The sequence below is a fragment of the Dipodomys merriami genome, unplaced genomic scaffold (genome assembly GCF_024711535.1).
Source record: "Dipodomys merriami isolate MVZ:Mamm:240054 unplaced genomic scaffold, mDipMer1.0.p SCAF_31, whole genome shotgun sequence".
NCBI classification, from domain to species: Eukaryota; Metazoa; Chordata; class Mammalia; order Rodentia; family Heteromyidae; genus Dipodomys; species Dipodomys merriami.
Window position 1 is genome coordinate 12,008,887 of NW_027204604.1, and position 12,317 is coordinate 12,021,203.

General features: G+C 47.3%; 1 protein-coding gene across 6 annotated transcripts in view; it reads right to left on the bottom strand.

Annotated features, from left to right (window-relative positions):
• Atp2b4 (ATPase plasma membrane Ca2+ transporting 4) overlaps positions 1–12,317 on the bottom strand; it is a 96,257-nt gene that overhangs the window by 27,453 nt on the left and 56,487 nt on the right. For 4 of the 6 annotated variants that reach the window (XM_070041775.1, XM_070041770.1, XM_070041771.1 and 1 more), the window contains exons 3-9: positions 8,435–8,632; positions 7,444–7,701; positions 6,374–6,499; positions 5,834–5,965; positions 4,702–4,737; positions 3,069–3,230; positions 1,500–1,714 (exon numbers count right to left, since the gene is read on the bottom strand). In XM_070041775.1, the coding sequence (XP_069897876.1) occupies positions 1,500–1,714; positions 3,069–3,230; positions 4,702–4,737; positions 5,834–5,965; positions 6,374–6,499; positions 7,444–7,701; positions 8,435–8,632 (1,127 nt within the window). The remainder of the gene's footprint in view (positions 1–1,499; positions 1,715–3,068; positions 3,231–4,701; positions 4,738–5,833; positions 5,966–6,373; positions 6,500–7,443; positions 7,702–8,434; positions 8,633–12,317) is intronic. The other 2 variants (XM_070041772.1, XM_070041774.1) reach the window with 1 other exon arrangement.

A 12,317-nucleotide genomic window follows, 5' to 3' on the forward strand; every position in this document is an offset into this window, starting at 1 on the left:
AGGACCGACTAGGATCTCCCAAACATAGGTCAAAGGCCATGTCCTGGACAGTATCCCTCCCCATGGTCAGATACTCTTTCTATAAGATTTCATTTTCTTTCTTTCTTTCTTTCTTTTCTTTCTTTCTTTCCTTTCTTTCTTTCTTTCTTTTTTTTTGTTGGTTGTGGGGCTTGAACTCGGTCTAGGCACTGTCCCTGAACTCTTCAGCTCAAAGAGAGCACTCAACCACTTGAGCCACAGTGCCACTTCGGGTTTTCTGGTGGTTAACTGCAGATAAGAGTTTCACGGACTTTCCTGCTGGCTTTGAACTGAGATCCTCAGATCTCAGCCTCCCGAGTAGCTAGGATTACAGGCATGAGCCACCGGTGGCTGGCTTTTTTTTTTTTTTTTTAAAGAATTTACTGGTTTATTTAATCACTGAAGAAATGAAAAGCCATTGCCAGGACTTGTGTTCTTATGAGATGCTGCCGCAAATCTGAAGCAGACAGAATAGATTATCCTTCCACCAAAGAACAGAATCATTACCAGAATTATTCTCTTAAGAGATGCGTATAATTTCTTCTAAAATTTAACCTTAAGAAATCACTATAGAAATTAAATTAAAAAAAAAAGAAATCACTATAGAAAGATATGTTCAGAAGGAATGAACAAACTCTAGGGTAGCAGCGTCAAACTAACATCAAGCATCAAAATGCTACCTAGAGACCTTGTTAAAAAGTATGTGCTTCAGAGCCTGACCCTTGCCCTATAAAAAGCATGATCTTTGGGGTTAGCATCATAGAATTTCTGGTTTGAAGTCCCTCAAGTAACATTTTATTTGTCATCCCCATCTTTTAGGACACAAGCTCTAAAAGGTCGGGGATGTAGGGTTTTTCCATTCATTGTGGAATCCTCAGTGCTATGATCAGTGGCTGGCACACATTTTACTGCTCATTATTGGCTAGTGGAGGGAACAAACTATCTTCTTATGCTTTGGAAAGTATTGGAAACAGAAAATGCTTGGTTTGAATATCAACTCTGGAAACTATTAGCTATTTGACTTTGGGCTGTTTCAAGGTAATTTTGAAACTTACTGTATTTTTTTTTTAGAATTTAGAATTTATAGATTTGAAGTTAATTATTTATCACCTTAGTAAAGAAAACTCTGAAGTCAATGTAAGGATCTGAGATGACATATGTTTAAAAAAAAAACCTTTTGAAAAGGGCAGGGGATCAAGAGAAAGGGGTGGACAAATGAGTAGAGGGAGAGAATGCATTCAAAAATCCAATGTATATTAAGAAGAGTGAGGGAAGGGATAGGTAAGAGCGAAGATTTAAAGGAGTGACATTGATCAAGATATGTTATAGTCATAAACTGCTTTGTTAAATAGCAACTCCTTTGTAAACCACTTAAAGGATATATTTTTTTAAAAAAGGTTACACCCAGAAAAATCCTTCTCAAGAACGGCATCTATGATTTCTATTTAAAAACAACAACAACAGAATTGTTCCAGTCTCACCTTCACAGAATAGGCCAAAGAGATGGTGACAGCCAAGGGCAGCCCCTCTGGCACAGCGACCACCAGTACAGTGACACCGATGATGAAGAACTTGACAAAGTACTGAATGTAGATGGGTGTGCACTCACGTAGCCATGGCCTGCCCTGGATGATGAAGTTGTCGACCACAAAGTACACAATCAGGATGAGGACTGTGATAGCAGACATGAGCAGGCCTGTCCAGGAAAAGAAGGTATAAATGAGCCAGGCTTGAGGGAGTTCCCAGGGCTCCAGCCACAGAAAGACCAGCCCCAAGTTGTAGCCTTTCAAAGTTGCTTTAAGACCACCAGCTTTAGGGAGTCAGACTAAAATCTTTTAAGTCAATGGGTCTAAAGATGAAGGTTCTATTCCCAGGCCTGCATTTGTGTGACTCATGAATTTGAATTAGCCATTGATTCTCATGGGGTCCATGTACTAGATTACATTTCTCATTCATAAATAAGAGGATTGGTCTGCTTTCTGAGACAGCATCCTGTGATTCCATTCCACAGTCCCTAATACAGACACTGTATTTGTCCATTTACTGGTAGCTTATCAATTCTGACTTGTCATCTCTTAGCCTACAAATGTGGGACAATTTACAACTTTGGTGACAAGGACACCCCTGTAGCCCTAGCGCATTATCCATAGTGGTCAATCTTCTATTTCAGCACACAGGAAAGATGGCAGCAAAAATGTATATGGTGCCTGCTATGGGTCAGATGTGTCCTTCACCACCACCTCACAACCACCCTATAAGGTGAATTACTGTTTCACCCCCTCTGGCTCACCCACTTCTCTGATATTGGAGACTGATTACAGGGCCCTGTGCATGAGAAGCAAGAGCTATACCACTGAGTTCCATCCTCAACCCCATCACAGCCTTTTCAAGGTGATAAAATTAAGGTACACAGAAGCTTCTGCTATGGCACACTGGTAGGGTAACAAGCATCCTATATTGTCAAGTTTTGCCCTTGGCTTTTGCTGAGGGCCCGATGATTCAGAGGCCTCAGAGCAAGGCTGGGGGTAATGATACCAATGGAAGTGTATTCATTTGTAAGTTGGCTTGATTAGGACCAGGACAGTCACCTGTAGCACAAAACTTAGGGAGGTGCTCACTCTCTGGGTGGGGTAAGGCACTTGCCTCCTCAAGTCCTGACCTGATCTGACATATAAAACAAGCAGTAGAGACTACTGGTCAATCTTCAGAGAGCTTGCACCCCGAAGAATAATGAGGAACAGCTAGAATGGGGTTTGGTGAGGTCTCTTTAATGTTTCAAACCTGTGGACCAGATTCAATAACTTGCCTCTGTATTTCATCCCATCCAGGCTGAGTTTATATGTGAAGAGACTTCAAGATAATCAAAATTAGGCTGGGACAATACATGCCTATAGAACTTTCTATGGTGCCTAAGATGTTCTCTCTTCGTGTTGTCCAATACACTAGCAATGCAGAAGCCCTGCTTTCCTTCTGCCAGCCTTAGTGGGTGCAGAGGAGGATACAGAAGCTGGCCATCTCCAGCGACAGGCAGGCAGCGCTGGCTGACTCACCAGCTTTCCCGATCTGCACAGCCAGGCGCGTGAGCTTGCCCTGCAGCACTGACTTCTCCTTCTTGGGTAACTTGGTTAACTTCTTGTCCTTCTCCTCACTGTCTGTCCCCTCCTGGCTGTTGAGTGGTTGGATTTCCAAGGCTACCCCATCCTGGGTCTTTGCTAGGGTGTACACATAAATAGATGAGTGAGCAGACAAGGTGGTAGCTCTGAGCAGTAGACTGGTAGAAACAACAAACAAACAATAACAACAAAAATTCTATCTTCTTCTTGGAGTGCACCTTGGGCCCTGATATTAGTTCTGAGACCACCCGTCTCCCCACCACCAGGGCCTATGGAATGGTAGGCTAACAACTGGAGAGGGAGAGAGAGAGAGCGCGCGCGCGCGTGCGTGCGTGTGTGTGTGTGTGTGTGTTGGGGCATCTTTAGGGCCTGGACTTCCTCTTCAGTGGCAGCTCCCTGGCACCACTTCAGAGCCCCAGGCTAGGTTTATTCCAGCAAAGGGGCTTATCTTGCCACTAAGTGTAATTACCAACGCCATCCTTCCTGGAATCCAGTGTTTAAATAGTCAATGTTTACTGCAGAAAAGGACTAAAAGGGGAGAAGCTTCTAGAAGGTCTTAACGTACTTTGTTAAAAATGTTTCTCCCTCCTCTCTTCCTCTGCAGCCTCTCAGACCCAAGACACCTTCCAGTCCCTCCTTATGTAAGTTAAAGGATGGGGAAGGAAACCCCCCTTTTCCCTCCCAGATGTGGTGGGGGAGGGTCCAAGAGTGGGATCTGGGATTAAGTATTCCAGGGAGGGGAAAGATGCTGACATAAAAGGATCCTCAGAGTAAGAGAAAGCTGAGATTTTTGCTTTTAGAAGAATTAAAGAGATCTAAAATTAAAGCACTGTTTCCGTTCAGTCCTGGTTCTCTGACTAGGTGAAGAATTAACTGTGATGTGCTAACAAAGGGAAAAGGGTCTCTCACCACTGCTCAAGAGAGTGCTTCCTGCTACATCCCCTGATTATAGCCCAGGCCCGAGGGGTCCCATCCTGAGGGGCGCACTGTGGTGTCACACACACACAAACAAGACAGAGACAGGATGGAAAGATGGCCACCAAAAAGAGAAACACACACCAGATCAGGAGGAACAAGATAGACTGTGGCAGGAAGAAAGAAAAGAGTGGGAGAGTGAGAGGAAGGGCTCTCTCCAAGCACCCTTGAGTTAGACTAGTGCAGAATCCAGACAAGAAGACACAGATGAGGTGGCTGGGAAGAGGAGGGTGCAGGATTGTTTGGTCCTCTGCCCTCCCTTTTAAGGACTGCCAAGACATCTAACCCAGAAACCAATGACAGTGGGCAGCGAGCACCCTGGGAAGAGATCCATCCTCGCATACCCAAGAGAAGCTGGAATGTGAGTTTCTGCAAGCCAACAGCAGAGGGTGCTGCTGTCCTGTCTTAGATCCGGACTAGGACCTTTAGCCCACCCCAAATCTCTGCACCTTCCTCAGAATAAAGCATCTGGACCAGGGGTAGTAGGTAACAGATTAGTGAGAGGGAAGGGGAGAAGGCAGATGATAGCCTGGAAAAGACTGGTTTGAGCGTGGGCAGATAGAAGTGGTAATAAATGAGTGGGTGGAGAGGTTACCTTTGTTGCGATTTTCAGAAATTCCTTGTTTTTTACCTGTTTGAACAAGAAAGAGAAAAGTGGGGTGGGGACCCAAAGAGATGGGAAATGCAATTTGTTGGTCCTGCCATCAGCCCAGAGGGCTACAGTGAAGGAACAGATTGTAGGACAGGGAAATAAAAATAAAAAGACTCCCATATTTCGGCTCGTTCATTCTTCCTAAACATTCTAATGAATCCTTGGGATGGCAGGCAGAGTGATCACGTGGGTGTTCGAGCTGCTTTCTCTTGAAGCATGGCTGCCACTTGGAAAAATGCAGTGGAGGCCAAAGAGAGAGAGAGAGAGAGGTGGGCACTGTTTCTGCCCTGTGGCAAAGGCCCTGAAAGGTATCTCCATGTCAGTGCGACATCACTAGGCGACCTGCCTCCTCATTCACCTGCAGGCAGCGGTGGCAACAGTCTGCTTCTGGGATTCAGAATGTGGGCACCCACTGAATGGCCCAAGATGGTCCTCGGGCCCTGGGTGGCAGCAGCAATCCTCCTCTTCCCGAGGGGAAGATGGAAGGCTCAGAAAAATGCGTTGATTTGGTTTTCGAATCTTTTTTTTTTTTTGCTACTTCAGGAAAAAGTGATTGCTATTTCAGGAAAAAGTGATTGCTACTTCAGGAAAAAGTGACCGGCAAAGACTGGGCTAATGTTTAAGGGAGAAGGGAATGACACTGTCTGTTCCCACTCTTCTAGCTGTGTCTTTCGGCCTGGAGAGCCCATCCTTTCAGCAGGAACCAATTTTATCCTTTGAGTCAGTTTCCCCTTAATTATGATGCTTCATTTACTCCCTGATCTTTGGGGAAAAGGAGACCTGGAGTTAGAGCACCTAGCAGCTCGCTTTGAGCCAGACTGACTCAACCTTTCACTGCCCACCCAAGACACAGGGATTGAGGCTCAAATGACACCTGGCTTGGAAGCCTGGAGTCAGCATCTGGCTTCTATCAGGGCTTCCCCAAGAGCTGAGGGCTACACCTGGATCTCAGCCCAAGGAGTCTGGGGCTCTGCCTTTTCATTCTGGTAGATATTTTCATCTGGATCTGTTCTTTGGCTTTGAGTTCATCCACAGGGATGAGAAAAAAGAGAATCCCATTCTGCATGTTCTTTACCTTTCTTCTTCTTCTCCTCCTCCTGGTTATCATCATCACTGGCCCCTAAGAGGGTGAAGATGATTCCTGTCTGGGAGTTGATCCCGACAGCAGTTACTACTATTCGTCCAGAACCTTCCATCACATGGGTTCCTAGAATAGGAAAGAGAAAAGATGAGAAGGGGTGTTATTTATCCCTGGACAGGATTTTGTATGAAGCACAAATTTAAAAGAAAACATCACCCCTCCACATCACTACCACCTTTCTTAGCAGAGCGTAAAAACAAAAGGTCACAAACTGAGCCCATTTAAAACAGCCCAAGCAAGCTGAGGTTAAAGTAGGAAATGTATTTAACTTTGCAGCAATCTCTCAGGCAGCAGAGTCCCTCTAAGGCTTCTAGAAGTGCCTGCCTGTCTCATAGAAACCTCTTTTAGGTTCCCTAATACCTTTGTGTTTAACTCACTAATAGACTACTGCCCGAGCTGGTCCCAAAGGAAGAAACAGGACAGGGCTAGGAGAGAGAGTGTGAGGGGAGGAAGTTAGGCAGTAAGAGGCTATACCTGAGAGCAACATGGGGTCTTTCTCCACGGTCTTCTTGACATGGTCTGATTCTCCTGTCAGAGAGCTCTCATCAATCTTCAGATCATTCCCCTGGATCAGGACCCCATCTGCCGGAAGCAGGTCACCTGGTGCACAGGGGGAAGGAGACCATGAGGGCGAGAAGGTAGGAATCCGGTAGAGGTGGGGACCTCCAGCTTCTGCACTCCATCTCAGGCCTCCTCCAGCTGGCCCTCCCACCATAGTACTAGCCTAGCGAGAACTCATAAACTTTAAAAGCTAACTCCAGGCTTGAAGGTGGCACACTGTAAGAGTGCTTGCCTACAGTGTATAGGTCCTGGGTTCAATTCCCGAGAGAAAGAGGGGGGGAGAGAAGGAGAGGGAGAGAGAGGGAAAGGGAGAGGGACAGGGACAGGGGGAAGGAGAGAGGGAGAGAGGGAGAAAGAGAGAGGAGAGAGAGAGAAGAGGGAGAAAGAGAAAGGCCAAAGAAGGAAGGAAGAAAGAAAAAGAGAAAAAGAGAAAGAGAAATAAAGGAGTAAGGAATGGAGAGAGAGAGAAAGAAGAGGGAAAGGGGAAGGAGAAAGGAAGGAAAGGAGGAAGGAAGAAAAACAGCTAAGTTCATCAGGTGGGAACAGATTTCTTTTTAAACTCAAATGATTACTGATCCCCCAAAACAAACAAACGAATACTCCCCCTGGTCTGGCTATTACATATCCTCAACTCTAACACAGAGTACACAAGTCTGACCAATTTGAGTTTCAGCAACTGCTTTCTTTGAAATTCCTTCTATTACTTCCTTAACCTCTAGCCTAGAATCCAACACAACATCATGTGCCAGACATTTTTATTTTTAAACTTCTTGAGTCTTCTCAAAACCCAGCACACAATGGTCCTACTCCTCAAATGGGTGTGTGTGTGTGTGTGTGTGTGTGTGTGTGTGTGTGTGTGTGTGTGTGTGTGTGTGTGTGTGTGTGTGTGTGTGTGTGTGTGTGTGTGTGTGTGTGTGTGTGTGTGTGTGTGTGTGTGTGTGTGTGTGTGTGTGTAGTTGATATAAGACACATGGCGCTCTCACCGTATTTGATCTGGGCAATATCTCCCACCACTATCTCAGCCACAGGCAGCTGGATGAGCTGACCATTCCGGATAATGGAGAACTTTTGCTCCTGTTCGATGCGGCTCTGCAGCCCCCGAAATTGCTTCTCTTTGCTCCAGTCGTTGAAGGCGGTCACTAACACCACGATAATCACCGAGGCCAGGATGGCCGCCCCCTCGATCCAGCCAGTTTCTGCTTCCTCTGAATCTTCTGAGCTAGCTACGGTTTCACCACAGACTATCCAGGGAAGGGAGAGAAGGAATCACTGAGGGGCTTTTGTTGACATAAAGAATTCTAAAGTGGAAGGCCAGAGGAACAAAGCACAAAACTCCAAGGAAATCAGGACAGCAGGGTGAAGCACTGTCTCACCACCAACATTAGATCTGTTTACGCTACTTGGAAGGAAGCACATGACTAAAAAGCAGACCCTTTGTCAATGCGGGTCACACGGAAGGACTGGAAGGACCCTAGGACTCCCAATGTGGTTGGGCCCTTTCTGCTCTGTCCCAGAGTGCCATGCCACAGTGGAGTAGCAGGGTCTTGACAGTTAGCTAAGGGCAGAGGATGGATTTGATGGGAGGAGGGGAAACAAGGATGAAGTCACTGGGTTTTCTTTGAAGACCCTGACAAATGACAGTCATGTGTTGTTTTTTTACGGGTCCTTGGGCTTAAATTCTGGGGGTGCTGTCCCTGGACTCCTTGTACACAATGCTAGCACTCTACTACTTGAGCCTCAGTGCCACTTCTGGCTTTTTCTGTGATTAAGAGTCTCATGGACTTTCTGGCCTGGGCTGGCCTCAAACCACTATCCTCAGATCTCAGCCTCCTGAGTAAAGTAAGTAGGATTACAGGCATGAGCCACTGGCATCTGTCTAGGCATAACTTTTATTCTATCACCTGCAAACTACCAACAAAGGGAAAAGGCAGGGGCCGGGGGGGGGGGGGTGATCAGAGCTATTCACATACTCACTTTCATTATCTCCACCAGGGGGGCGATAGAAGGACAGGACCAGCGAGATGATGGCTGCGATCTCCAGGATGATGAGTGTGACATCTTGAAGTGCTTCCCACACTAATTCTAAGAAGGTCTTAGGCTTTTTTGGAGGGATCAAGTTCTTTCCAAACACATGTCTACGTTTCTCCAGGTCTGCAGGGTTCCCTGATAGACCTGAAAAAGAGATAGCAGATAAATGAATAAATGGATGAAAGAGAAGTGATAACAGAATGTGGGTATAAAGAGACCCTCTAAAAAGATCCCTTTAAAGAAGAGTTCTTGGTGCTGAGTGTTGGTAGCTCACACCTGTGATCCTAGCTACTCATACTCAGGTGGCTGGGATCTGAGGATCGAGGTTCAAAGCCAGCCTGGGCAGAAAGTCTGTGAGACTCATCTCCACTAAACTACCTAAAAAGCCAGAAGTGGAGTTATGTGGCTCAAGTGGTAGAGCTAGGCTTGAGCAAAAGAAGCGTAGGGACAACACCCAGGTCCTGAGTTCAAGCCCTATAATGAGTGTGCGCACATACACACACAGACCTCTTGGCTTTCTCATCTGGCTATGGGATCGACCCAGTGAGGGTGGCCAACCATCCTGATTTGCTCAGTACTCCATGGGTAAGGAACTTTTAGTTTAAAAAAATGGGCCAACTTCAACAAGTTGGCCTTAAGACAAGAGTCTCTTGTTTCATTTAGTAACCAGGATGAGCTAACCCAGAACCCAATTTTCACCTGTTCCCATGGATTACGCTCCAGGCTCTATTTAAGAACACTAATGCCAAAATGTTCCTTGGAGGCACACAGAACTTTCCATCAACATGGAAAGGCTGGTAAATGCTGAGCTAGCTCCCAACCAAGGTGTACAAATGAAGGCCAGAAACACACACACACACACACACACACACACACACACACACACACACACACACACACACACACACACACACACACACACACACACACACACACACACACACACACACACACACACACACACACACACACACACACACACACACACACCCCTAGGCCACCTGCTCCAGACCATACGAGGTGGAAACAGAGCCTGCCCACAAGTCCTGATGCCAAGTGCCTGAAGCTGCAAGGGGTCATGGGAGCAGAGGCTTGGAGACTGCAGTGGACAGGCAGGTCCCCCCCCCCCCCCCCCCCGCCCCAGGCAGCCCTATCCTGGGGCTTTCCTCTGTCTCTCACACACACTAAGTAGTGTGCACCTGTTAGGTATTAAATACTAACTAGTTCTAAGAGACATACTACTATGTAGGTTAAATAAAAAGAAAGGCTGAGCACTGGTAGTTCATATCTGTAATCCTAAGGAGGCTGAGATCCTGTAATCCTAAATACTCAGGAGGCTGAGATCTGAGGACTGTAGTTCAAAGCCAGCCCAGGCAGAAAAGTCCATCAGACTCTTATCTCTAATAATCTACTCAGAAAAAGCCAGAATGGTGCTGTGGCTCAATTGGTAGAGCAAGAAAAGTTCAGGGACAGAACCCAGGCCCAGAGTTTGGCAAAGCCCCAGGATTGGCAACGACAAACAAAAAATAAAAGAGAAAAGGCAAGGCTATGAAGATTGTGTGTGTGTGGTGTGATGTGTGTGCACATGCACACGCACGCATGCCCATACCCCAATACTGGGACTTAAACTCATGTTTTCCTTACTTGTTTTTTCACTCAAGGAAAGTACTTTCCTTACTTGAGCCACACCTCTATTTCTGGCTTTTTGCTAATTGATTGGAGATAAGAGCCCTGGGGTTTTCTCTTGCTTGGGTGGCTCTGAGATCTGATTCTCAGATCTCAGCCTCTTGAATGGCTAGGGTTACAGGAGTAAGCCCCCAGGCCCAGCTCTACACAGTTCTTGATTACCAGCTTCCTCAATCTAAGTGTGCTTGGATATCTGCACACTTGCACCACACACACCAGTCACATCCGCAACCCCACGTCACCCTGACTCACCTACCACATGCTGTACACACCAGTCACATCCACAACCCCATATCACCTGCACTATGTATCCTGCATGCAACACACACAACCCGTGACCACATACCTGGCTCCCCTTGTAGGCACAGTCCCAGGAGGATAAGACAGGCAGAATTGTTCTCAGTTGCCCTCCTGAAGATTTAAGGCCTTGGAACTGGACCCTAGAAAGGGTAGGGGTTCCTCCAGAGCCCTTAGCGCCAGATGGCACTCATCAGGTTGTTTACATACTGCAGCAAATTAGTCCTGGCTTGGGCACTGGAAGCAGTTGGCTGTCTGTTTGATGAGTTCCCTGCAGGCAGGGTAGGGCAACCTTGCTCTTAAAAACAGGTTGGCAGGGGGCAGGTGAAGAACTGGGGAAGGGGAACTTCCACTGAGCTTTACCCAGAGCAAGAGGAGAAGGTGGCCAAGTGGAAGCTGTGGGGATGGGGGGGGGGGTCTGCACTGAATAGCACCCAACAGCATGACCTCCAACAGCCATGAGCAGAGATTTGAGTTAGACCTCAGGAAGACATTAGGACAAGGAAAGCTCCTGAAGATGGGAAATGGTACGAAAGCAGTATTGTCATTAGGGTCTGAGACTGCTTCCATTTCCTATCCACAACAGAAGCGTTGGCCAGGCCCCGGTGGCTCAAGACTGTAAGCCTAGTGACTTAGGAGGCAGAGATCTGAGGATCCTGACTCAAAGTGTCAGGGCAGAGAAGACCATGAGCCTCTTATCTCCAACTAGCTACCCAAAAGCTGGAAGCAGAGCTGTGGACAAAGTGGTAGAGAGCCAGCCTTTAGTAGAAAAAGCCAAGCAAGAGCCTAAGATCTGAGTCTAAGCTCTCATGGAAACCCCCTTCCCCACTCACCAGGCCAGCGGGAGATATTCATAGATCTGGGGGAGAGGCTGGGGAGGCTGCTTGGAGGTGCACAGGGGTGGGAAGGATCGGGCCTCCACTCTGTGTGGGGAGGGTTGAGGGACAGTGGAGAGATGGTGCCAGAGGCTGTAAAACAGGCCCCCTGGCAGCCCAGGGTGAGGCCTCCCTCCTGGTCCCCTGCTGAGTGGCACAGCTGAACTCAGCAGGAGAGCAGAGTTTGGACAAAGTCCTAGAAGCAAGTTGAACTGCCTTCCAGATGTTCCCTGCTTCTTCCCCCAATGCCCTGCACAGTCAGGTTCCCAAAGGAAAGGAAAGCAAGGGCCTGGGAAAAGAGAGTCCAGGCAGGGCATCTGGATCCCCAAGCAGGCAGAGAAAGGGTGCCAGGGGGCAGGTCCTTGCTGGTTCTCCCTCCCCAGAGACCAGAGATGGTAAGGCTGTGCCAACCGGGACTGCTATGTGGGAGGGTCGAGATTGCTCAAGGGAAGCAGGAGTTCTGATAACGCATCAATCCAACTGGAATGGCTGTTTTGAAGAAGCAGGAGGATTCACCACGTAATGGGAGAAAAAGACCTTCTCTTCTTTAATAGCATATCTGGGCAGGTCTGTAATCCCAGCTACTGAGGAGGCTGAGACTCTTATCTCCAATTAGCTACCCCAGAGTTAGGAGACCATTCTGTGGTAAATCTTGACACAAGATGTTAAAATCATTTGAAGGGACATCACAATAGCCGGGTATCTGGGAGCTATCCACTCTGGGTATAGGAGGCAGCTCCATAGGAAAACCCTCTAAGCATCTCCATCTCCCAACTTCTCTTCTCTTCTTGTCTCTTCCACTCTTGCTATCTGGTTCTGTCTATTTTCAACACAGTAGCCGGAAGGATCAGCACATAGCACTCATCTACTCCCCGTGGCTTTTGCTTGGAGTCAAACTGGGTATGGAGACTTTACCATACGCTCCAGGAAGCCTAGAAGCTGTGTCACCAAGCCCAGTTCTGCTCCTTCTA